This window comes from Salarias fasciatus, chromosome 15, assembly GCF_902148845.1.
Source record: "Salarias fasciatus chromosome 15, fSalaFa1.1, whole genome shotgun sequence".
Classification (NCBI taxonomy): domain Eukaryota; kingdom Metazoa; phylum Chordata; class Actinopteri; order Blenniiformes; family Blenniidae; genus Salarias; species Salarias fasciatus.
This window is the reverse complement of record NC_043759.1, coordinates 16951418-16978806: the sequence shown is the minus strand read 5'-3', so window position 1 is coordinate 16978806 and position 27389 is coordinate 16951418. Positions and strand designations below refer to the sequence as shown.

The following is a 27389-nucleotide window of genomic DNA, read 5'->3' as shown; positions in this document are numbered from 1 at the left end:
TGCCACGAAAATGCAGATGAATTTTTATTTTTTTTATAAGATGTACGTGTGTCATATGCAGGTAATAGATTTTAAGGCAATACAAAAGACTCATTTTAATCTATTGGAAAGACCGAGTGGTATTCCCCTCATATAAAATTTGTAGATCTATAGTTCCTCTTTAAAACTACAGCTTCCAGTTAAAAGTGTCCATGCAGGTGACTGCAGGTTGTCCAGGAGGTTTTGAGTAGCAGCAGCAGAAGCTGTGAATTATGGTTAGAAAAGATATAATCTCATGCAATGAGCACATTAAAAAAAGTACAATGTACATACTGCACATCCATTTCTATGAAGACTTTTATCTAAAACAACACATTACATCCATACATAGTACACAAAGTTTGCAACAACAACAAAATGAAAATAGCATTTAGTTTTCAAGAATGTTCAAAGAATTGTAGGTTTTACAGTTTGAAACTGACTCCAGAGTCACCAGACTCACCTGCTCTGCAAAGGATGTTAAATAATGAACAAAGACAAAAGAAAGTGTCTCAATGCTGTTATGATGAATGTACATACAGTGGCATGAAAAAGTTTGGGCACCCCTGATCATTTTCAAGATTTTCATTTATAAATCATTGGTTGTTCGGATCAGCAATTTCAGTTAAATACATCATATAGCAGACAGACGCAGTGATGTTTGAGAAGAGAAATGAAGTTTATAGGATTAACAGAAAGTGTGCAAGAATTACTTAAACAAAAGGAGGCAGGCGCATGAACTTGGGCACCACAACAAAAATTTCATCTTTTTTCATCATATTTAGTAGATCCTCCTTTTGCAGAAATAACAGCCTCTAAACGTTTCCAATGAGGGTCTGGATTCTGGTTGAAGGTATTTTTGACCATTCTTCTTTCGGTCAGGTTTGATGGTTTCCGAGCATTTAAATCACACCACAGATTTTCAACGATATTCCGGTCTGGGGACTGAGATCACCATTCCAGAACACTGTAGTCGTTCCTCTGCATGAATGCCTTTGTAGAGTTTGAGCAGTGTTTCAGGTCGTTGTCGTGTTGAAGTATCCAGCCCCACAGCATGATGGAACCGCCACCAAGTTTTACTGTAGGTAGCAAGTGTTTGTCTTGGAATGCTGGGTTCTTCGTCTGCCATGCACATCGCCCCTTGTTATGTCCAAATAACTCAATTTTACATTCATCAGTCCACAGCATCTTATTCCAAAACGAAGCTAGCTTGTCCAAATGTGCTTCAGCAAACCACAAGCGACTCTGTGCCATGTGCGTAGAAAAGGCTTCTGCAGCATTACTCTCCCATACAGCGTCTCCTTGTGCAAAGTGCGTTGAATAGTTGAACGATGCACAGTGTCACCATCTGCAGCAAGATCATGTTGTCGGCCCCTGGAGCTGGTCTGTGGGTTGAGTTTGACCGTTCTCACCATCCTTTGCCTCTGCTTATCAGAGATTTTTCTTGGCCTGCCACTCCGGGCCTGAACTACAGCTGTGCCTGTGGACACAGTGGAAACTGACAGCTTAAATCTCTGAGCTTTTTGTATCCTTCCCCTAAACCATTATACAATCTTTGTTTTCAGGTCATTTGAGAGTTGTTTTGAGGCTCCCATGTTGCTACTCTTCAAAAGAGATGCAAAAAGAAGAACAACTTCCAACTGGCCACCTGAAATGTGCTTTCTCATGATTGACTTGCTTCACCTGTGTATGTAGGTCAAGGGTCAATGAGCTTACCAAACAAACTTTGTGTTCCAGTAATTAGTGCTGAAGGAACTCAAAAAATTCTTCCACACTTTCTGTTAATCCTGTAAACCTCATTTCACTTCTCAAACATCACTGTGTTTGTCTGCTTTATGATGTATTTAACTGAAATTGCTGATCCGAACAACCAATGATTTATAAAGGGAAATCTTGAAAATGATCAGGGGTGCCCAAACTTTTTCATGCCACTGTATATTCTTAAGCGCAATTTACCAAGATGATTGACTGTTCACTGAATTCTGCCTCCACTGTACTTCACCATTGTGAAGATATCTTTATGTTGGCAGCAGTGCCTTTTATTATTATTATTATTATTATTATTATCATTATTTATTTTTATTTTCATTCAAAAGATAACAGAAAAAATATACATAAAAGAAAATAATACAAGAATGAATGAAAAGGGGGCAGAAAGAAGAATAACTTGTAATGTCTGCCCCTTCTTTAAACAGTTCATATTTTCCCAATATTTACAAACACCATCATGTTTTCCACCTGATTTTACACTAGTTACACACACCTATTATCATTTTTTTCTCTATCTACCTCTCCTTTTTCCAGCCACTTATATTCCGTCTACAATTTCGATCATTGTCCATATTCAAAATTCCAAGACCAATTCAATTCTGTCAGAAGTATATATGTGTTATTATTATTGTTATGTAATATAGTGTCCTATGTGGTCCTTGTCTGACACAAATGTCCATGGTGGATTATGTTCAGCACAAATGATTATTTGTGCAGATAGAAAAGTGTCAGAATCCAAATTACAAAGTCATCTGAGAGCAGCAAAAAGCAAAGGTCTGAATGAATCAGCATGTTAGGCAATGTAATGTGTGAGCCCTTTCAATTTTATTGTGTGTTTATTTATTAACAGCTGAACCTGCTCACGCGTTTTCTCCACAAACCAGGATGTTATCATGCGAGGTGATTTGAAGGTGAACGACTTGTGGGTTCTGTGAGTAGTTGAGACCTCTGGTACTTTGACCAAGATTGAAGTCAGTATGAATATTTCACAAAGTTTAAGTTTTGTTTCTTGGATATTTACATATACACAGTATTGTTGATGCCTGATCCACATGATGTGTGACATATATTTTATGTCTTCAGTGCTTCATTCAGGTTCAGGTTCCTGGTCACCTACATTAGTGAAGACCTGACCGGGACTCACATCAGTCCTGCAGAGGGCACAGCAGAGACTCTGCTTCCTGAGGATTCTGAGGAAGAAAAACCTGAAAACTGAGCTCTTGATGTCTTTCTAGTGCTGCTCGGTGGAATCGCTGCCGAGCCACGGCACTTCGCTGCGGTTCTCCAACAGCACTGCAGCAGAGAGGAAGCAGCTCCAGAGGGTCATAACCACGGGCCAGAAGGCGACCGGCTGCCCTCTCATCTCTGGACGACATTTAGCGTCATACTTTGACTAAAACAAATCTCAAAATCTTAACAGTAGAATAGCACAGGCCTGCATTACAGTACCAGATTTTGAATGCCCAACCTGTAATAAGAATAAAAGCAGAATCCACAAACAACAGCAGCAGCAGCAGTGCCACGGTCTGGATGTTGAGGCTGTGGTGACCGATGGGTACGGAGACTTCAAAAGAACCAGTACGATGCACACAAGCACACTCCTTTTACAATTTGATTCAAATTATAATAGAATTCAGATAATAGAGGTGAGACGTAAAAATTTTTTTTTTTTTTTTTTTTTTTTTTTTTAAAATCGGCACCTGACTCCCCTGCAGCTGAAGGGAATTTCTGCTCCTGAGCATAAAATCATTATACATGTAATGCATATGCAAATACATGTAAATAAAGTGTCATTCTTGTCTATTTCATTTTAGCTCATGGCTGTAAATGTGAGTTTTTCCATAAGGTAATTTTTACTTTTTGTTCAAAGGACAGACGTTATAAAATTTTTATCTTTGTAAGTTAAGCTGTATTCGTGCACTGTAAAGCAGAAGTCCCTTCAAGGTGTGTAGATGACGATTTGCTGACACAGCAGTAGAAGTACAACTAAAATAAAACCTGTGTGAAGAACAGACAGAGCAGGCAGTGGTGACACTGTCGAGTCCGATTTCAGAACTGTTCATTTCCAGTTCACTCAGCGTTAGAGTCCCATCGTACAGGACTGCTGTGGCTCGGCTGGTCGTCATCGGGAGGTTGTAGGTTTGATACCCTATCTGTCCACATGCTGCCAGGCAGCCGCCTCCACTAGTGTGTAAGTGTGAATGTGAGCCAACATTAAGCGCTCTGGAGACTTCTCAACAGTTTGCACGCAATCAAAATACATAACTCGGATTCAGATACAACATGTTGCCTGTCTGAGCTGGAGTGTTGACAGAGTTGAGTACTAATTAACCATTTCTCTGTCCAGGAAGAACTCCAGACCACTGCATAGAAGACAGCAGATGCTCGACTGTCTTTAGCAGACTCCTGCAGACTTAGCAGGACTTCTGAGTAGGCGGAGTCCACTTCAAACCTTCTTTTACAGGTTGTCTGTATTTTCGGTCCATGTCAGTTTGTTAAAGGGTTAAACAGTAATGGCCCGAGGACAGATCCTTGAGGGACACCTGTGGACAGATGAAGGAGGGCTCATACCACGCACCGGCTCTCCCTCAGGTTTTGACTCTTGCCTCCACAACAGCAGGTCTGCTGCAACACATTCCACCTCCTCTTTTCCCTCTTATTTAGTAAAAACAGTGCTTGTTTCACCTGTTCCAGCCTTTTAAGCCCTTGCTTCACCAGTGACACTGACCCTGACGGTTCTGTCCCGCTGATTTCTGAACCACTGCACTCAACCCACAACATTTTTATACACTTTACAAGAAAAAAATTGGATTTTTAAGAAGTGTTTAAAATTTTCAAAACAATAATTTACAGAACTGTGCTAAAATGTCTGTAAAATGCCACAGGGCCACTCCAGACCATGCTTACCTCTTGTCTGCTGTAGTGCTTCTTCTTGCGGTGTGATATTAAGAAGGCGCCCTCTGCTGCTCAACATAAATAAGTACAATGATATTTTAAGTACTTCTCTTTCCTATTGAAATGGAGAATAATAAACATTTTTAAGACTATATCAGTTGAATAATCGGCCCCAAAGTCACACTGCATTAGATGTGAGATGCCTGGCTGCAGACCAGAACTACTCATGTTGGATTCAGGTAAAACAATTTCATCTTCTAACACTTTTTCTGCAATCTTGGACACAGGAATACCGACGGGTCTTAACCTGAGACTGTTTAATATCATATTTACACACAAACAAAAACCGGCACAAGTAACTTGTGTGAGAAGATATCTTATGATAATAGAATATTTTACCCGAAGATTAACTGTAATAAATAAATAAATAAATAAATAAATAAGGTAATGCAGATTGGAGTGGTTAAATTTTGGTCTTGGAGGGCCACAATCCTGCAACACGCCTGATTTCTGCAGATCTCAGCGGTGACACTTGAACTGGAATGTTTAAAACAGGCTGGAGAGCGACTCCTCACTCTGGGTCTGGTAGGATAAACTAAAGCCACCTCCCACTTTCTTACAAAACATAAACAATTATCTAGTTCTCCCTATTTGCTGGTAACCTCTGCAACTACTACCTTGATGTGATTTGCCTCTTATTTGAGATTGACTCTGGGCTGGTCCAGTCCCTGTCGAGGCCCAGCCCCCCTCCCCTCAGACTTAATTAAAAATTAAGAGAAATTCGCTGGTGCAGCTTGATCCGCAGAACATTTCGTGGTAAGGTGAGATTTCCCTGCTGTCATTGAGCCATTGAGCCATAGTTAATGAAGTCCAGCGTGACTGTGATGGCACCTGTACACAAAGACCTGCTGTCTGGAATTTTCTGTTCATTTCCTCTTAAATGCGCTTTGAGACCACCAACTGACCACATGTGTAAGGGGTGACATGTTGGTGCAGTGGTTAGTGTTGTATATTTTTATCTCATTTTAAATGGTTACACTGTGATTCTATTACTCTGCCTTGTGACTGCCTTTTGTGCCTTGCAACTGTGTAGGTGAGGGGTCACCATAGCTAAACCTTTGATCTCTTTGTGATAATGTAAATGCCACAGCCCTAGGGACTTTAGGTGTGAACCAGCCAGGATAAGGAGCTGACGCCAGGTCAGAGGCCACAGGAGGTAACCAGGTGTCAGTCTATTGTACCGGTCGTATGTGGCCTGCTGAGATAAGCTGAACTGTTGTAAAAGGCCCCAAGCTAGCAGGAAGAGACTGTTGTGACTGTATGCAGGATCGCAAATCTTAAGCATGATTGTTAACTCCTGGAGACGAGAAGTCCCATATGCCACCATTAATTATGCGGAAACCGAGGATAAAGGTGTCGCTCTACCAACAATCAGGGCCATTCAGCCTGGGGTTCAGACTGAGATCTGTTCTCGCAGGGCTGATGGACCGAGAGCCTCATATTTTGATTTTATTGCTGGCATGAGACCTTCTTCGCTGTCTGATCATCCTCAATCAAATAAAAGAATCTGTGCTGAGACTTAGAGGTTTCAAGCATCCTTTTTTCATTTCAAACTCAGTCTCAACATTAGTAGGTTCTTTGATTTTCCAATTTTTTACACAATTGTATGCTTTTCTTTCTCTTTGTGAAACACTTTGAATTCCATGTTTATGAAAGGTGCCACACAAATGAACGCGCCTTGACTTGGATGTGTGTTCTTGGAAGTCAGTTGCGACATTTAATAAGACAATATGTTGCATCATTTACCATATAAAGTATGTACTGAGAATTTGTTGTCTTTCGTGCAGGAAACCACAGTCTATTCATTCCTGTACGACGAGACAGAGTGGGAGAAACCATTCATCCTCCACCCTGCACGATTCTTGGAAAACGAAAAGAGAAAGAGAATCAGGTTTGTAAGCTCAGCTGCTGATGTTGAATTAACTGACATGTTGAGGATTATCGCTGAAAAACATTTGAAATGTGTGAGCTTTTGAAACTTTGCCAGTCGGCCTGACTGCAGCTGAGACAGTTTGTGGGAAATATTCTCTCTCTTTTTTTTTTTAATGCACCAAGATTCTCAAGGGAAAAGGCAATTTCCCTTCTCTGTCTGTGCTGTACAAACTGATGAATTGTAGCTCTGTATTACAGTGTGGTGAACATTTGTGACTACTATCATGTAAAAGTATCTCAGCTGCATGTACTGAGGCTCCAGTGTGCCGGTGACTTTTGTAGTGAATGGAAACAGCTTGAGAGCTTCAGAGGTTGAAGCACGTTTAGCGTTATTAATAGCATCATTAATTCCTGTGGTATCAGCATTATTTCATGACTATGACTAAAAGGGTTATTTTCCAGAAGAAGTTATTTTTTCCAGAAGATTATGTGAGTAATACTGTTTGCTGTTGTCATGTGAATGCTCCCAATTCTTAATTCCCAATAGGTTATTTTCTGAATTCCCAGCAGCGCAAAACAATGTGCAGGACAGTCTGGACCCACAGTAATTCTCGATGCAAAAAAAACAAAAAACAAAAAACAAAAAAAAACAATCTGAATTGGTTCCATAAAGGACTCACAAAACCTTCTCAGTTCACTATCTGTAACCTGCAGGTTCCCTTTTTACTTTGTTGCAACATCTGCGAGATAAAATGACTAAAACGGCCGCAGCATACTGACGCTGTGTCCACTTCAAAACAAAGTCAGGTTAATATGATTAAACTGGAACAAAAAGCTTCACATGCAAAACTGCACAAAACACCAAAATGTCTTTTCGACGCAGCACTTCACACCAAACACACATTTTCTCACACTAAGTAACAACTTGTGGCTGAATGCAGTTCCTGCTGTGATCAACACATCTTGACTGAGGTGGCAGGGTGTGTGTGTATGTGTGTGTGTGTGTGGTCAGTGCACCGTCAGGGTTCAGTGTTGGTGCCAGTTGTGAGTAGACTGTTCATCTAAATGTGGATTATATAAACTTTATTTCTATTCTGGCTTAAATGTTTAAGCGGACAATGTCAACCATCATGCATCGACGTGCCTGTACCCTGATTTCACTCTGTGAACTCTCTATTGCAGTCACAGTAGAAGTTGGTTCAGACGATACGTATTCATAGCTTCTCTAACAGTCTACACATTTTCTAACGATGTTTTTATTAGTTTTTTTGTTTCACCTCTATTATAATCTGCCGCCCTGTGGTTTCTGCGCTGTTTAGGCAACAGTGTGTGGAAACTCTTGCAGGCAGTCAGTGGTTGCAATATAACTGATGCAAAACGATTGCATGTTATCTTTTGGAGTCAAGAGAAGCAGAACTAAAGTCTTCACTTTAGAGGAGTCATTTAAACTGAAAAAGAGCTTTAAAAAATAAATAACCTGCAATATGGATAATTCATGACCGTGAAACATAGCAGAAGTGAGATAAACATAACAAACAATACATTTTGGAGAAAACACTAAAAAGTCTCATTTTTTACCTCGATTTTTATACTGATTTTATAACAATTGTACACATTTTCTGAAATATTAAAGCAAAACTCCAGACATTTTAAAATCAATGCAGCATCACGTCCATTACAGCAGGGAAAATAACAGCAAAAAAATAAACCAAGCTTCATCCATCACACAAGATGTTGAATCTTCAAAGTGGAAAACCCTGATATTGTTAAACAAATAAATAAAAATGGATTCTGTTGGTCTCCTTAAAGATCCTTACCATGGGTGGGCTGTTATTTTGGGTTTTCAAGAAAAAAATAAACTTATCTATTATATATTATCCAGAAGTAAAATATTATGTTGAGACGTATAATTATAATATTCAGTAAAATACTGACATGAGAAAAAAAGTTTAAAGATGACACTGCTTCTGTACAAGTGAAATAATAATAATTAAAGAAAAGCCTGTTTAAATCAAAGGAAATGAAACTCATTACAAACTGCTGACTGCTCCTTCATGAGTGACGACAGTCTGACCCCGAGGCATTCTGGGGGTTTTCAGTTTGGTCTTCACCGAGTCCTGACAGTAGAATAAGTCACTTCTTCCTCCTTTTCCTCGACTTTGACCTGAGTGACACAAACAAGAGTTTTTATGTGATTCACTGCAAGAAGGTCACTCTTTGATAAACTTTACAGTGTTGGACTCAGAGGAGTTTTCATTTCTTTCTTCAGGTCAGTGTTTTAAACAGAGGGACTCACCTTGTTCTTCTGATGGACCTTCTGATTAGTGAGGCTCACAGTGGCGTAGGTCAGACTGATCTCTGTCTCATCCTGAGTGTCAACACACACGTTTTAAAAACAACAGAAAAAAATTAAAAATTAATTCTCTCCAAAACTATCATGGCACAATATTAGAATCTCAGAGTGACAAAAAGTGTAACTTATTATGCTTCTGTGGTTGAAGCTTAAATAGATCAAACTACTTACATTTTTATGATCAGTGGTGTGATGCTCATTCACTGTGGCATAGGTCGCCTCTGTCTCTTCCTGGAAAACACAGGAGTTTATGAAAAATGTGACTTTTGATGGTTCTGATCAGTGTTTAGGAAACACCTCACTGCTGCTGACACACACTGCTGTCTGATGGAGGCTGACTGATTTTAATCACTTGGTTTGGATTCAGTGAAAATATCAGTGTGAGATAAAACAGGAACAATTTTGTTTCCACGGCAACTGTGGTAAACACGTCACACTTCGTTGACTCAGATACTGAAAAAAATGTGCTCAGCATGTTGCTCTAGCTGGCAAAGGATTATGGGAAATATAGCACTTAAAACAGCTGTGTACAGAGAGGCAGTCACAAGCACAGACATGAGAGAAACAGCAGGAAGTAACTTGATGGTCACTACAGTGAAAAGTCTCTGTGGAGAGTCTTTCAGTTGTTGCAAAACTTTAAAGTAAAATCTAACCAATAACAGAACACATTCCTATTGTTAATCTGTAAATATCTGCTGTAAATCTATTTACGGTATGGTATATTAAAAACCGTGATGGAGACTGTCCCTACAGTGAAATGCCTTCATAAGTAAACAGGTCAATGCTTTTAAAATACTTCAACGTGCGCCTCCTCCCTCCTGTCTGTCTGCACCGCCGCTGCCATTGATGTGTGCATTTGTTGTCGCGTGTGACTGTTCTTCTAACTGCATTTTCTCAAAAAGACCAGGACTAGACAGCTACCAGAAGTGGATATAAAGATAGATACTATTTGTGGCAGTTGTCCTTTTTGGAGGGTTTTATACCAAACTGACTTTCGATAAAGTTAGCTGAAAGTCACAAATAGTTGTTATTACTTTTAACTCACTCAGAACAGTAATATATGACTGAATTATGTCTTATTTCCCCCTCAGGACAAATTCATGTCAGAATCAATTGTTATCAGCTAAACTAAATCCAGATCACTAAACAGAACATGCTGGTTTTTCACCTCAGATTATTAGCTTACTTCTTATTAATCTGTACATGACAAACGAAGAAGAAAAAGGAAGCAAAACCCACACTTTCCTGTCAGCACGCTGCAGCTCAACTTCCAAAAATAACTGACAAAAGCAAATATCTTACAAGTGCTTGAAATTCAGTTTTACAAATCATAGGAAGTGGCTGCTTGTGTGGAGCTTTTATGAAGTTATCAAAATCCACTCAGGAAATACTTACCGGGATATTGGCAGATTTTGGAGCATCTGGAAGAAAGAGAAAGATTTCAGTACAATCACGAGATTACATAGTGAAACTTGAGTTTAAGTATTATTTTGATACATTTTCAACACTATAATAATAGGTACAGATAAGCACATTAAATATTCTGAGATATTTATGCTCTGGTCTGCACTTGTGTGCAGTGTTTTGGTTCATGTTCATGGATGAATTTGTAAGAAAAGGGAAGATGTGACTCTTGGAACGGGATGTAAAGACATTATTCATCCACTCAGTTCATAAAATTCAAGCAACATTATAAAAATATAACTTTATGGCTGTTCATATGAAAAAGTAAAAGCAAAGCACAGACCTCAAATATCTGGCCATCATAATATTCCTAATTCTAAAAATTACTGAGGCACTGACTAAAACTTCAGTAAAAGTCAATGAGTTACTAATTTCAGGAGGGGAATCAGTTTCAGAGAAACACTTTACATTATACTGCATTATTCAGAGCTCTGTCTGACAGACAGAAGCAGAGAGGAAGAAATCATATGTAGTGTTCACTCTCAGCACTTTGCTGTCTGTTTTTTTAATCTTGTTACAGTATCCATTAAAAACATTTAGTCGACTCTCTGACAGCCGTTTAAGTCATTTTGAAAGTGTTGTTGAGTAGAAATAAACTTTATCATTGACTTAAATGCTGCATTTATTCGGTTTTACTGACCTTTTGTAGCTTTGGCTTGTTTTCTGCATTTCAGTAGAATCACTGCAATGACAAGTAACAACACCAGCAGCCCGACCACTCCCCCGATGATGAAGATGAAGGCTTTATCACTGGATGAACCTATCATCAGATGAAGTGATTAATCAAAGAAACATAAGTGCTTCATGTAGTAAAGTTTTTTTATAAGCTGTCTCAGTTTCCATTTGTGGTTAGATTTGCAGTGTGTTCTTGTTCCTGTGTGTCAGGACTCTCTCTGCTTCTTCCTTTCCTCCCTGTACTCTGTGTCCCTCATCCTCACCTGATGTCTGTCTCTCTCCCAGTTTGCCCCTCCCTCACCTCACATTTCCTATTATCCAGTGGTCTCGTCTTCTCTCATCTCCTCCCCCTTCCCAGTGTATTCAAACCCTGCTCTCATCATGTTTGATTGTCTGCTCACTGCGTTGGACCTGTTCTGTGTTTACAGCGTTTTCTGTCATGTGTGTGTTTGAGTCCTCACCTGGTATTGTACCTGTGTCACCTGTTGGTGACACTGAGGACACAGTTGAGTAGTGAGCCTCGATCTTCACACCTGCTCTATCAACATACTGGCAGGTGTATCTTCTGCTGTGTTCAGTCTGAAGCTTCACAGTCAGATAAGAAACACAGTTTGTCTGTCCTTCATACTTGAAACCATCACCTTCACCATCCAGCTCAGCTCCCGTCTCATCCACCCAGTGGAGACTCCTAGTTTCACACTGTCCTTTGTGTTTGAACATGGAGCAACTTAATGTCACTTCTCCATCTTTATTTGGATCTGTGTCTGTAGATGACGGTGAAACTAGAAGATAACAAGTAATATCTGTTAACAGAGCAAAAAGTGGAACATGTATCTGTCTGTAGTAGAAACATCAAACTGTTTTACAATCAGACTCCTCTCAGAAAAAAAAAAACAAAAAAAATGTAACATTAAAACACTCACTTGTCAAAATGTTAAGAAACACCTGTGTGTCCCAGTCAGTGGCTGTCAAATATCGACAGGCGTACAGACCAGCGTCCTCAGCTGTGATGTTATTGATGATCAGAGAGCAGTTAGTGTGCAGACTCAGTCTGGCAGCTCGGGGTGAGGTCCTCTCAACTTCTCCATCACGAACATCAGTAGAAGTTCCCCTTTCATCTTTGCTGTAAAGCCAGGTAAAACTTGAACATGTGATATAAGATAATGATTCCTGAAGACAGGGTAACAAGACCTCATCTCCAGGTCTCTGATAGAGATGATAGAAACAGATCTCTCCTCTGATGCCTGATGGAAAGATAAAACAACAAATGTCAAATTTTTATTAGAGCAAAGCGACCAAAATCAGGTCAAATATTTTATGTTTAAAAAATTTGAAAAAACAAAACCAAAAAAAAGATCCCTATTAATCTAATCAATTAACTGAAATCAGTTCAAGTCAATAAAGTCATGACTGAAATTTTAAAGTTAAACTGTTATTCCCCTTCTTTAATGATACCAGTGCCAAAGATTATTTAAATTTGCTGACATCAGTTTAATTCATTTACATATTTGAAACAACCACAAAATCATTTTTTTTTAATTTTCACAGTATAGAATTCAATCATACACAGTATTTGCAGGAAATTCAAAAGAATGACTGAACAGTCATTACATTATCAATACGTTTTTAAACCAATTTAATATCACACCCCCCCCACCCCCTTTTTTTTCCTCACCACAAAATTGCTTTTAATCTCATCCTTTAACTCAGTTTCCTGGATTAGAAAATTCTCCTTTATTCAATTAACTTTTTACCAAAAATCACTCTGACCCAAGTCAAATCATTAATTATTACCTATCACTAAACTCAGTTTCATAATGTCCACTTAATCATTTGGATGTATATTTACAACACTGAACTACAGATTCTGTTTTTAATCTAATCAAACTTACAAATGCCTGAAATGTGAAGTTAAATCATGTCAACACACATCTAATGAGACTGGATGAGAGGCTTCCTACAAACCAGAAATAACCTGCTCCACAATGAATGACTTAATCACCATCATCTCACTAATATCATGTATTTGAGCAGATGGAATTCATCAAAGTTTTCACATCAGTATCTCTGCAGAGCGACATCTCACTGACACTGCAGGAATAAATGTGATCCTCCTGTAAGTGTCCACCACGTTCACAGTTCAAATACAGTGTCAAAAGTATGTTGTTTCATATCAGTATCTTGTATCAAAATATGGAATAATTAACACATAAGAGCCTTACCTCCATTCTGAAGTAGAAAAACCAGCATCAACATGAGCAGAGTCATTCTGCCACCAGGAAATCAATATGAGGCTTTTTCTCTGACACGAAATCTGTGAGACACTGAGCTGCTTCCTCTTTCTGCTCAACATATGAACTATCAAAAAAAGAAAAGAACTTGGCAGCAACGCCCACCAACGGCTTCTCATGAGAGTTTTTCAGTTTATCATGTTTGAGTGGCTCCACTGATCAGACAAGAGATACAACTAAAAGAAACAGTATTTCTTCTCACAGTTGGTGTTGTTGGAGCAACACAAAGCAGTCATACATTTGGCTGAATATGTGTTGATCACAGTGAAGTTTTTTTTTTGGTCCTGAAATGGTGAAATACATAGTGGTGCAATTCCCACTGTCATGTCAGTGGTGAAATAAAAGGAGAAGTGTCCTGTTTGGTGATCAATCCAGCAAAAACAAGTTGACATGTCTTCCAGACCAATCTGGAGCTTTGAGTTTAAATACTGAGCATGAAGAATGTGCTGAAGCGGAAAACATTTTTCTGCCAACTGTTGAAAAGTCCAGGCGCATCTCTGAAAGTGGAACCAAATTTGGCATGCGCTACAGAGAATTATTACAAAAACAGCTAACCAGGCTGGTGTTTGTGGTCAGAAGCCTGAAAAGCCGCCTCATGTTGAGTCGATAAGACGACGGCTGAATAATTCATGTAACTCATCTTTCTGATTTTTTAAAGGAAACCATGACAAAAAGAGAGATACATTTAAAGCAATAACAAATTAAAATCTGACTTTGAAACTGAAAGAAACAGTACATGCATTGAAAGACACTAAATTAATCAAGTCAGCTGCTGCAGCATAAACCACCAGCGACCAACATCATTATTTTATCATCAGAGAAAATCTTGACAGCTGGGACACACTGATGAAGGCAGCAATGATTGTCAACAGAAAAACGGGTGTTTAAAGTTAAATGAACCGTGTTGGGTTTTTTTTTTTTTTTTTTTGCAACAAGGTTTTTATTTCTTTTTTCAAAGCAATAACAGTAATACAATGATAATGAAAAGTATGATTCATTGTCTCTTCTAACTCAAAACCAGAGCCATTGTTATCCTCTGATCAGTTCGTTCACAGACCAAGAACCAGCTCACAAAATTGACCAGCAGCAATGAAAGTCTGGTTCTGGAACTGGGTCATGTGTCATGTGTTGATGCATAAACCACTGTATTTACAGTAATCTTGTTACACACCCTGCCTGTCATTACACTTTGCAAGTCTGATCAGTTCTAGTGTTCCTGCTAGCAGCTGTGTGTTAACATACAACCCCTACATGACAGATTTATTTAGTAGGATCTATTTCACTGAACAAACCGTTGGCTGTGAAGTCTTCCCACTTATAAAGCTGTTCTTTCCAGCCATGAACTGCAACATATAAACAATGATCCCTGATCACCATGAAACCTAAAGAACACACACCAACACTGTCAAAGAACACATTGGTTGCTTAACAGTACAGTGGGTGTGGCAAAACATTCTGAAACTGCTTAGACTTTTTCTTTATTTGCCAAATATACTTGAAGGGGTGGTATGATTTTGTGCCAAAATTACACCACATGATGCTCCCCTGAGCCAGAGACTGAAGTATTTCTAAGACTACATCAAAAACTGTTTTATCCCATTGTGCAGTTAAGTGGACATTCTGTGAGGTATGAAGAAACCAAAGTTTTCTTTATTTCATTCATTTCAAATGTTTGTTGCTTGGAGTTGTTTTGGAGTTTCGGGTTAGTGACAAAGCCAGTAACTTAATCTTCATTTGTTTATCAAAATATCAGATATTTCTTGCCAGCTATCATGAATCAGCCGTAATTGAGGTGCTACCTCATAAAAAAAAGTTTCATGTAGCTACTTTTTAAAAACTTACATTGACGTGAAATGTGTTTGGTAATATCTAACTGATGAATTTAATGAATACAAATGGTAAATAATGAGTAAATACACTCACTGAAGCGCCACCATTTACACCTGTGGTTGACAGTCCTGATCATCTGAGTCATTCAGGTTTCACCACCTTCCTGTTGTGGGTCACATGATCTGCTACCTGGAACACAACTTGATCGGCTGGATGTTGAATGATTTGATTCAGTTATCGATTGCTTCTGTCTGGTTACCCAGATGTTGACTCTGAATTTCAGATGCTGAATTTTGAACATCAAATTTTTTTTACACTGCATTTTCTTAAACACTGTAAAAGAAATCAGTAGTAGAAATTGAAGTACCGTATTGGCCCGAATGTAAGACAATATTTTTTTTCCAGAAATTGCATCCTCAAAAGTGGGGTCGTGTTATAATCGCGGACTTACGGTAGATGGTCAATACGCATCCGCGCAGCTAGAAGGAGCCGAAGTATCACTGACCAGAGAGCGAGCGGAGCGATGAAATGAGATGAAATGATCTGATGAAAAATGGCGGATCATCTGGAACGAAGGGGCTGGAACGCTGGACAACTGAGCAAACAACAGAGGCGAAGTTATGATACCAACTTAAAACTGATCTTGATCAACGCAGCAGAGTCATCAAACAGCTGCCAAGCCGCCAGGAGATCTGGTGGAGCAGATCGCCTTGTTCTTATTGGAGAGCACAGAAAAAACGCCTACAGATGCTAACGCTATGAGAAAAGCTTTCCGTGGTCCAAGAGTGGACGCTTCAGAGAGACTGATAGAAGGGTGAGTCACTGAAAAACGGAAAGACGGAATGCCCATCACCAGAGCCGTAATTCAGCTAAAGGCATTGGAAAGTTATTTACATCATTTATGCAGTTTTGACCCCTTGAGGCTTCTTATTTGTTGCTTATTGTTTCTTATTTTGAGAAAGAGAATATATTTTTTATTCAATATTGTAGTGATATTTATTTTTATTTATTTATTTATTTGTTTCTTTCGTTTAAAACAACAACACAAAAACAAAAAAATGATAAGAATACAACAATGTCTGTTTGGACACAAAACAAATGAAAGAAAAGGAGCAGAAAGAAGAACAATCTTATTATAATAGTAATATTTTTTCATTTTATATCTTGTGAAATGTTATGTCTGTTGTGAGTTTTTGAGTTTATAATAATTGTACAATAAACATTTGTTTTTTGAGTGACCTTATTGTCTTCAGCATTTTTTTTTTCACAAAATGATCTTTGAAAAATAGGGGTCGTGCTATAATCGGAGTCGTCTTATATTCGGGCCAATACGGTACTTTTGAAATTCAAAGTCTGATTTCGAGGTTAAAAAAAAAAAAAAAAAATCGGGTATGAAATTTATAACTCAAAATCAGATGGCACAGATTTACTTCCCAACAGATTAGGCATCGGAACTTTTGCAGATTTATACGTTGACTCAACTTTTACATTTTTTCATCAACCACAAGTTAAAGCCAGGGTTAGCAGTCCTGTTCAGAAACACTTTTTGTTATACTTGGTGAAATGGTCCTTCCATCCTGAAAGTAGTCAGTGCATTCTGTATTCATAAATAGTTTTATTAGTTTTTGATTTTTTTAAGTTCTGACAGGGGTGGAGTTATTTGTGTAAGAACTGTGAGGTGTGGCGTGTGAATGGGCTGAAATGTGTGAGAGTTGAGAGCCCTGCATTAAGGTGTGGACTGGAAAACAGCGGAGTCCGCGGACAGCTCCCCAATAATGACAGTTAGGATCCGCACTTTGACAGTGACTATGACATTTGGGCTCTAACCCTTTCTAGTCTGAACTATTTTGTTTAGTTAAAAAATTCTTTAAGTTTTGCCTGTTTCGACATAAGTCTCCCGCTGTATTGTTGTTGTACTCAGTGCTTTGTCGGAGTAAGGAAACATGTGCTACAAGTTTAGTTCTGCCTGAAAAAGATAAGAGTCGGGGTTTTATTGTTGTTGCTTTTTAATAAAATAACGTGGAAACTGCCTTTTTTAATTTAAACTTCGCTTGGAGGGAATATTCAAATAAAAACTGAGCTTGGAGGGAATATTTTTCATGGGACATTTTGACCGGTGGTGTTAAAATATGTTGGACTTCGGCAGATTTTACCGGTCAAAGTCCGGTCATTACCGGATAACGGAAACCCAGATGCAGGGTTTTATGCCATTTTATGCGGTAAGATTGCAGTCATTTTTGTCGGGTTGAGTTTCATCTGCCTGCTCAGTGATGTCTGCCATTAGCTCTATTCCACTAGCCATGGTGGCTACGTTAGCATAGAGCATAGAGCCCGGTTAGCTGAGCTCGTTTCTCCCAAGCTTCGTGGGCTGCAGCTCCTATGTCTGAGACACAGACAATGGTTCCCGTCTATTTTAATGCCTTTTGCAAACACTGCTTCTCTATTTCTCTCGATATCTCCTCGTCTACTTGTCTCTGGTCTGTTCTCATACATCTGTGTGTTGTTGTGGTTCGCCCGCTAAGTACCGTATTGGCCCGAATATAAGACGACTCCGATTATAACACGACCCCTATTTTTCAAAGATCATTTTGTGGAAAAAAAAAAAAATGCTAAAGACAGTAAGGTCACTCATAAAACAACTTTTTATTACACAATTATTATAAACTCAAAAACTCACAACTGAGATAACATTTCACGAGATATAAAATGAAAAAATATATTCTCTTTCTCAAAATAAGAAACAATAAGCAACAAACAAGAAGCCTCAAGGGGTCCAAACTGCATAAATCAGGGGTGGGGAACCCCGGTCCTGGAGGGCCACAAACCTGCATGTTTTCCATGTCTCCCTGCTTCAACACACCTGAATCGAATCAAGATTCATGGCCAAGTCCAGCAGAAAGCCAGATAACGAGCCTCATTGCAATCAGCTGTGTTGAAGCAGGGAGACATGGAAAACATGCAGGTTTGCGGCCCTCCAGGACCAGGGTTCCCCACCCCTGGCATAAATGATGTAAATAACTTTTCAGTGCCTTCAGCTGAATCACGGCTCTGGTGGTGGACATTCCGTCTTTCCGTTTTTTCAGTGATGTATTCACTCACCCTTCTATCAGTCTCTCTGAAGCGTCTCTTGGGACCACGGAAAGCTTTTCTCATAGTGTTAGCATCTGTAGGCGTTTTTTTTTCTGTGCTCTCTGTTACGGCCCGGCTCAAGACCGCAACAAAAGAAAGAGGGGACAGGACAACGGCGGAAGTTTAAATAGTTTATTTAATCATTAATTTGGTTTCTTCTCTTTAATTAATCTAAAAGCTGCAAATACAAAAAGGGTATCAGTGTGTCGTCAGTATGCAGTCAGCTGTAGTGCATGTTGGTTGCAATCAGTAAATGGAATCACCGGCAGGTGAGTGTGTGAGGTGTTGTAAAGGTGCGGGTGTGCGTGCGGGAGATCAGTGTAAATGTGTGTGTGAGCAAATCAGTCAGTTAACCTGAAAACAGGCGGCGTGGCAGGCAGACTCGGTGCATGGCAGAGTCGGTGGAGGTTGGCAGCCCGGAGAGAGAGCGGCACCAGCGAGCTGCAGCAGGGAGAGAGCCAAGAAGCAAACCCCAGAAGCGAGCTCCAGCAGCAAGCTTGAGAGGCGAGCTCCAGAAGTGAGCTAGAGAGGAAGGCGGAAGCCCGGCTTTTAACAGGGGCGGCCGGAAGTGGCGCAGCCCCAGGACGCACTCAGCTCCTCCCACTCATGAGCTACCACAGACCACCAGCAGGGGGGCTGTCACACTCTCCAATATCGAACGAGCCTCTGCTACACCATATCTCTTGGCGGCTTGGCAGTTGTTTGATGACTCTGCTGCGTTGATCACCATCAGTTTAAAGTTGGTATCATAACTTTGCCTCTGTTGTTTGCTCAGTTGTCCAGCATTCGAGCCCCTTCGTTCCAGATGATCCGCCATTTTTCATCAGATCATTTGATCTCTTTTCATCACGCCACTCGCTCTCTGGTCAGTGATACTTTTGCTCCATCTAGCGGCGCGGATGCGTATTGACCATCTACTGTAAGTCCGCGATTATAACACGACCCCACTTTTGAGGATTCAATTTCTGGAAAAAAACATTGTCTTATATTCGGGCCAATACGGTAAGTCGTGCGGAGACAAAGTGAGAAAGAGAGAGGAAAAGGGACTGTTTTGGCTGCATTTTGCGCCACACGGGAGTCTAAAATGACGGACTGTTGTGGGCGGAAATAACCGGTGTTGCGGAATGTCTGCGGTTATATAACCGTGACGTTTAAAACCACGGTCAATAGAAAAACCGGTTAATCGCTGCACCCCTAGTCAGAGAACAGCGAAGTCTCTCTTCACCGAGAGTCTCTGGAGGTCTCCAAGCCGGGCGAGGAGCCCTGTGCGTGGGCCGCGGGGCATGGGGGGGCCGCGGCGCGGCTGACAGGAGAAGCTTCAGCATCCCAGCTAATTGTGGCTAAGTTAGCGAGGTGTCAGAGAAGAGCGAAGTGGAGCAGATCCCATCAGAGCAGAGCTTTGAGCATCCAACCCCGGACCGAAAGGCAACCCGGGGCCGCCACGGGGGCCCCCCGCCCGGCACGGTGCCCAGCGCCGCCGCCGCTGTGGCGGACGGTTCCCCCAACCCAGCGGCCTAGCCTCCAGGCCCGGTCGGGCTCCGCAGGCAGGCGACCGGACCCACGCGTCGGCCGCCCCTGGCCGTCAGCTGACCCATCTGAAGATGGGAGACGAGCTGATTTTATGCAGCCTCCTGGTGAGTCAGATGCCCGGGCGCCGTGACAGCCGAGGCCGACTCAAAGTGCCTTTCTGCTGCCGAGAGGAGCTCAACAACGTTCCCATCCGAGCTAATTGTGGCTAAGTTAGCGAAAACTGTCAGCTGACCCACCTGGAGACGGTAGACGAGCTGAATTTATGATAACACTGGCGATGGATGAAGAAATATAGCCAAAATGAGCGATTGTGCAGAGATTATGTCCCGCACTGAAGCTCCATTGCCGTGGCCCCCGCTAAGTGCGGCTAAATCGGTTGGATCTAAATAACTTCTGAAGGACTCCTAGCTGCACGATGTTTGTCTGAGTGAGTATATGAGCATGCACACACCTAGAAATAAGGTCCAGGTGTAAAAAAAACCGGAGTTGCCTTTAAAGGACAGAGACATTCATTTGTGAGAAAGAAGGTTGTTCCGTCTTTTGCTGAATTAATTTGAGTTGTGCATTTTATTTTATCTTGTTGTTGTCAACCATACATGATGATATTGTAGCAGTGTTACTTGAAATGTAAACACTGGCTGGTGAAACAAACTGAAAGCGCTCAAAGTTGAAAAGGGATATAGCTTGAAAAGGGATATAACTTGAACTTCATATGTAAACGAAAGAACTAAACTTGCAGGTAGAACTAAACTGGAGTGAAATATAAAACTTGAAATGAAAAGCAATCTCTTTGGATGAGAAAACGTTATCCTTTTAGACCAAATAATAGGTTTAAATCTGAAAATCAATTGAGAAACCAAATCACTTGAAAAGAAGGGGAAAGAAAATTTAATTTATTTTAAAGCGATAGTGAAACATCTGGCATCTCTTCCTCAACTGTTTGTTTGCTTTTTTGTTTTTGTTTTCTGTCCTCGATATAAATATAAGACTGAAATTTAAGCTGATTTTCTGGTCTGTGGTCTTTAACAAACCTACACTCATCGCTGCTCGAGCAGTCGAACCGAGCACTGTTCCTACGAATCAGGAATATATTGTAACTAGTCCAGAGGTGTTACGAAAACAACTGCTGTATTTTAAATAAAACATGTTCAGATGAGAAACTTAAAGAAGAAATAATTAAACACTAAACCCAAACCACAAAGAGATCAACTTACATCAGTATCACAATGTCAATGTCTATCACATTTTTAACTTATATTACACTATATGCTCTGTTTCTGTCTGTAAATATGGATTTTTTTTTCTCCATATTTTTGACCATCAAAAGTGCAACACGATTTTCTTCTTATGAGTGACGACATTCTGACCCCGAGGCATTCTGGGAGTTTTCAGTTTGGTCTTCACCGAGTCCTGACAGTAGAATAAGTCACTTCTTCCTCCTTTTCCTTGACTTTGACCTGAACAACACAAACAAGAGTTTTTATGTGATTCACGGCAAAAAGGTCACTCTTTGATAAACTTTACAGTGTTGGACTCAGAGGAGTTTTCATTTCTTTCTTCAGGTCAGTGTTTTAAATAGAGGGACTCACCTTGTTCTTCTGATGGACCTTTAGATTAGTGAGGCTCACAGTGGCGTAGGTCAGACTGATCTCTGTCTCATCCTGAGTGTCAACACAAACGTTTAAAAACAACAGAAAAAAAATTAGAAATTAAACTATCATGACACAATATTAGAATCTCAGAGTGACAAATAGTGTAACCTTATTATGCTTCAGTGGTTGAAGCTTAAATCATCAGATCAAGTTGAACTACTTACATTTTTATGATCAGCGGTGTGATGCTCATTCACTGTGGCATAGGTCTCATCTGTCTCTTCCTGGAAAAAAACAGGAGTTTATAAAAAAATGTGACATTTGATGGTTCTTATCAGTCATTAGGGAACACCTCACTGCTGCTGACACCAATTCCACTCCACTCTACTCTAAAATGACCATGTAAACACCTGAAATGTGTCTGTTTAATTCTCCTTTGTTCATGGAATTATATGTAAATTATAGGCACAACAGTCCGGTCGTTCTGCTCATGCTGGTCCATCGCGATGACATAATATTCCAAGATGGCGAACCACGGTTTGACTCTTATGGAGAGGATTTATTAAGTGAGCACTTCAGAAGAAATAGATATCATGAAAAATGCAGATGGACGGGTGCATAACAATGCAGACATTTCTAAAGCTGTAGCATCAAAGTTAATTGATAAAGAAAGAGAGAAAAATCACCAGTAACATGCTTTGTTGCTGGTGAGAAAGTGGCTACTTGTATGGGGCTTTTATGAAGTTATCAATTCTTTTCAGGAAATACTTACTGGGATATTGGCCAGTTTGGGAACATCTAGAATAAAAAAGTGAGATTTCAGTCATTATTCATCAGTACAATCACAAGATTACATGGTGAGAGTTTGGTTTAAGTTTTTTTTTTTTTTTTTTTTTTTTTACTCTACCCACTCAGTTTGTAAAATTCCAACAATAAGATAAAATATAACATCATTGTTTTTAATTTGAAAAACTAAAAGCAAAGCACAGGCCTTAAACATCAGGCCAGGACAACACTGCTATGCGGAGGTATTGTTGGTGAGAAAGGTTTGAGCACTTGTCAGCAAAATTTGTAGGTGTGTATCCTAAGTTGTATACTTGTAGACTTTCTTTCTCTTCACAAATACAACACAAAACTTACACATTCACAAGTCCTTAATTGCAGATGCACAATCTTATTTAACAAGTCACAGATTAAAAAACTTAGAAGCTCATATTTTTTTTCTGTTGCTGTGATAGGGCGAGTTATGCAAAACTTAACTCATAAAATAAATCAACAGATGATTTATGTGAAAATTAGAGTTTGGTGAAGCCGACATGGTTGTAGAAACTATTGATAGAGACCAAAACAGGTTCTGAAACCAGACGCTTAATATGTTTATTTGCACTCCGAAAATCTGCATTTTTGAATGGTTTCCAGTGAGACCCGGGCTCTTTTTGAAAACAACATTATCGTCCCCTGCTGGAATTTCCCCGGTATTACAGCTTTTCTGCAGTTCCGCATTATCTTCACGTTTTAGAGGTTGGCAGTTGGCCACTCTCATGTTGATGAGAATATTAAGAACTTTAAAAATTTCCCTTGATTGTACATTTAGAATAGATAAAAACGGTACGGTCAATTTGCAATTATTCCAGAGTTTATGGACAATCATGCAAAAAAAGCGATTAAATATTTTAATCTATTGACAGACCCATGAAAAACACATCTGTGCTCCTGTATCAATATGAAGTTATTCCTGAAGAGTCACAGATTCTTTTCTCCTTCAGCACAAGTCACACATTGTTGCACTGCACGTATGTATATTTGGTTAAAATAATCTGTACGTTCAGTCGATGGAGAAAAAGGCGGGGCTTAACTGAAATCGACTGACTCCACAGCCAATCAGAAGAGAGGAGCTTTTGCCTCATGGACTTGCCATGACAAGCTGAACTGAAGTTTCTTTAGAATCAGAAGTTTAACTTAGAGATATAATTTGTCTTGACGTTTGCTCCGGTTGTCAACAGGAATTTAAGCCAAGTGCTTCGGTTACAGCTCACATTAAAAAAAGAAAGAAAAACAGAAGGGAGAGTCACTGTGTGGTGCCAAGGGAATCCCAAAAACTTTACCAACAAAACTAACAATATTCAGCCCACATTACAAGTCCTTGAAACCTCTACCTAGTCTGACCTTCATGTTTTTTTATTTTTAATTTCACTCTCTTTTTTCTTTCTTTCTTTTGTCTGTGTGATGGGACTGTGGGACTTCTTTAGACATGTTTCAGTATTCACTGGTTGTTGTTTCCAATGAATAAAATGGATGAAAATAACATAAAAATACTGTGAAGTACAGCACTAACCACATGTCAGATGACAAGGATACATAACTTAAATGGAAGATGCAATATTTGCATAATATGTAAAAAAAACCAAAAAACATGGGTCTACTTTCTGTGTGTCTACGACTTGCGTGTCAAGTAAATTTCCTGGAGGTGTGTGTGGTAGCCTGTCCCTGTGTGATGCTCTGAAGACCTCTCCAGGATGGACCCTGCCTGTAAGTTGGCTGTGGGAACCTTTAACAGGATGGTTCAGATAGTGGATTAATTAAAAATACATTTTATGAGTTGTACTTTGATTCATGACTTCAGTTAAAACATTGATCCACCTCAGATGAATTTATGTTAAAATGAAATTTTAAATTATTACAACTTAGTGAAGGGAGTTTTCTTGAGTGAAATAACTTTTTGTTTTAACTCTCAGTATCACATGAAACAATTCACTGAAGTTGGTCCAGCTACTTTCTTTTCTCAGTGCAGACAGAACACAGGAGGAAGACAAAAATAGTAATATTCACTACAAATGCTGAGCAGCAGGAATAAAAATGTCCTGCTGAAAGTTTTAAACAAAGTCTTCAAATCCAGAAAGAGTCATAAACTGAAGCAGAGTAACCCCTAACACTTTGCTGTCTGGTTATTTGATTTTCTTCCAGTATCCATTAAAAACATTTAATTGACTCCATGATAGTATTTTGAAAGTGTTGTTAAGTAGAAATAAACTTTCTCATAGACTTAAAAGCTGCATTTGTTCAGTTTTACTGACCTTTTGCTGCTTTGGCTTGTTTTCTGCATTTCAGTAGAATCACTGCGATGACAAGTAACAACACCAGCAGCCCGACCACTCCCCCGATGATGAAGATGAAGGCTTTATCACTGGTGGGACCTATCATCAGATGAAGATTGATTATTAATTGTGAAAATAAGTGCTTCATGTAGTAAAGTTTATTTTGTAAGCTCATCTTAAGTTTCCATTTATGATTCAACATGCAGTGTGTTCTTGTACCTGAAGATACAGTTGGTGACACTGAGGACACAGTTGGTGACACTGAGGACACAGTTGAGTAGTGAGCCTCGATCTTCACACCTGTTCCATCAACATACTGGCAGGTGTATCTTCTGCTGTGTTCAGTCTGAAGCTTCACAGTCAGATAAGAAACACAGCTTGCCTGTCTTTCATACTTGAAACCATCACCTTCACCAACCAGCTCAGCTCCCGTCTCATCCACCCAGCGGAGACTCCTGAGTTTACACGGTTCCTCATATTTGAACAGGAAGCAACTTAATGTCACTTCTCCATCTTTATTTGGATCTATGTCTGTTGATGATGGTGAAACTAGAAGATAAGAAATAATATCTGTTAACAGAGGAAAAAGTGGAATATCTGTCTGTAGTAGAAACATCAAACTGTTATTTTCTCTGTGGTTTTGCAATCAACAAGGATTTACAATCAGATTACTGTTGGAAAAAAACACTCACTTGTCAAAATGTTTAGAAACACCTGTGTGTCGTCCCGAGACTTCTCCAAATATCGACAGATGTACCGACCAGCGTCCTCAGCTGTGATTTTATTGATGATCAGAGAGCAGTTAGTGTGCAGACTCAGTCTGGCAGCTCGGGGTGAGCTCCTCTGAACTTCTCCATCACGAACATCAGTGAAAGTTTTGCTTGCGTCTTTGTTGTAAAGCCAGTCAATACCTGAACATCTGGTATCAGATAATGACACCTGAAGACAGGGTAACAAGACCTCAACTCCAGGTCTCTGATAGAGATGATAGACAGAGATCTCTCCCGTGATGCCTGATGTGAAAAGAAAATAACAAATCAAACATTTTGAGTGAAATAATGCAGGCCATGATAAGTCCAAAGCAAAGTCAAATATTTTATGCGTCAAAACAAAACAAAACAAAACCACCTATATCAATCTAATCCATTAAGTGAAATCAGTTCATCACTTTAAGTCAGTAAAGTTAACTAAAATTTTAAAGTTAAACTATTATTCACATTCTCCAAATACTGCTGCAAAGGAATATTTAAATTTACTGATATCAGTTTAATTTATTTGCATATTTGAAACAACCACCAAAACCACTTTTAATATCATCCTTTATCTCAGTTTGTTATATTAAAAAAAATTCTCCTTTGTTAAATTCACTTTTTAACAGAAATCAATTTGCTCCAAATCAAATCATTCTGATCAAATTATTACCAATCATTAAACTCAAATAATTTCAACTTAATCATTTCGATGTATGTTTTCAACACTGAACGACAGATTCTGCTTTTAACCTTATCAAGCTCACAAGAGCCTGAAATGTGAGGTAAAATAATGTTGACGCACATTTAATGAGACTGGACGAGACGCTGTCCCACAAACCAGAAATAACCTGCTCCACAATGAATAACGAGATAACCATCATCTCACTAATATCATGTATTTGAACAGATGAAGTTTAATATCATCAGAGTTTACAGATCAGTTTCTCTGCAGAGCGACATCCCACTGACACTGCAGGAATAAATGTGATCCTCCTATAAGTGTCCACCACTTCCACAGTTCAAACAAAGGATCAAAAGTATCTTGAAACCATTTCAGTTTCAAACTATGGAATAATTAACACATAAGAGCCTTACCTCCATTCTGAAGCAGAAAAACCAGCATCAACGTGAGCAGAGTCATTCTGTGTCATTCTGTCAACAGGAAATCAGGAACCTTTTTCTGTGAAATGAGGAAATATGTCATGCTGCAGTTTCCACTATGTCATGTCAGTGGTGAAATAAAAGGAGGAGTTCCCTGTTTGGTGAGAAATCCAGCGAAAACAAGCTTCCAGACCAATTTGGAGCTTTGAGTTGAAATACTGTCCATGAAGAATGTATCGCAGAGGAAAACATTTTGGTATAATTCGCTACGAACTGTTGAAAAGTTCAGGCACATCTGAATGTGGAACCAAAATTGAAATAATATGGGCTGGTATTTGTGGTCAAAAGCCTGAAAAGCCGCCTCATGTTGAGTCGATAAGACATCAGCCAAATAATTTATGTTACTCATCTGAAAACCAAGACAGAAAGAATAATTCAAAACTTAAAAAAAAAAAAAATGAAATCAAAACCAATTTTAAGACTGAAAGAAACTTTACACGCAAAGAAAGACACTACATTGATCAAACCAGCTGCTGCAGCATAAACCACCATCGAGCAACAGTGTCAGCAGGACAGCAGGAGTGGTGGAAAACAGTGAGCAGCAAGAAGACATGAGACAAGGTCAAGTGGTCCACTTCTTTTTTATTTTCATGTGGCAAAGAAATGATAAAATGCCAAAAAGTGCATGAGTGCACGGATTTCAATGGAGCACAGCTTCCCCAGCAGCAGAGCAGAACCAAGCAGCAACTCCCCTGAGTGAAGGTCTTCAGGACTTTAAATACATTCACCTTAAGTGGGTAAAACCATAAAATCTGTATAGGGTTAAAACATAATATTAGTTCACTAAAAGTATGTTAAAATCGTCCATTTCAAACTCCATTATAATAATCTAAAGAAAACAAAACCCATACTGAAGAATAAACTGAACTAATCACCCAAATGAATAAATTAAATCCTAAACC

General features: G+C 39.4%; 1 protein-coding gene and 1 long non-coding RNA gene across 3 annotated transcripts; both read right to left on the bottom strand.

The window, feature by feature from the left end:
* Positions 1-8187: 8187 nt before the first annotated feature.
* On the bottom strand, positions 8188-26451 carry LOC115401889 (uncharacterized). 2 transcript variants are annotated; one of them, XM_030110268.1, is made up of 8 exons: positions 26422-26451; positions 12031-12351; positions 11569-11889; positions 11073-11192; positions 10364-10389; positions 9140-9199; positions 8912-8983; positions 8188-8779 (listed from the first exon to the last, which is right to left on the bottom strand). In XM_030110268.1, exons 1-8 carry the CDS (start codon positions 26447-26449, stop codon positions 8723-8725), a joined length of 1005 nt encoding a protein of 334 aa, XP_029966128.1. In that variant the 5' UTR covers positions 26450-26451; the 3' UTR covers positions 8188-8722. The 2 variants fall into 2 exon arrangements, with proteins under 2 accessions (XP_029966128.1, XP_029966127.1); XM_030110267.1 differs by lacking the exon at positions 26422-26451 and adding an exon at positions 13330-13424.
* On the bottom strand, positions 21495-24659 carry LOC115401900 (uncharacterized). Its single transcript, XR_003933029.1, has 4 exons — positions 24554-24659; positions 22252-22277; positions 21704-21763; positions 21495-21548 (listed from the first exon to the last, which is right to left on the bottom strand). It is a non-coding gene; the product is annotated as an uncharacterized LOC115401900 (long non-coding RNA).
* Positions 26452-27389: the final 938 nt, after the last annotated feature.

Bases quoted from the DNA above. Each gene is read 5' to 3' on its own strand.
- LOC115401889 (XM_030110267.1), bottom strand. From the start codon at position 13,375: ATGACTCTGCTCATGTTGATGCTGGTTTTTCTACTTCAGAATGGAG. The intron at 12,352-13,329 runs GTAAGGCTCTTA...TCTTTCCATCAG, and splicing joins TTTTCTACTTCAGAATGGAG to GCATCAGAGGAGAGATCTGT. The intron at 8,780-8,911 runs GTGAGTCCCTCT...TGTGTCACTCAG, and splicing joins AGGTCCATCAGAAGAACAAG to GTCAAAGTCGAGGAAAAGGA.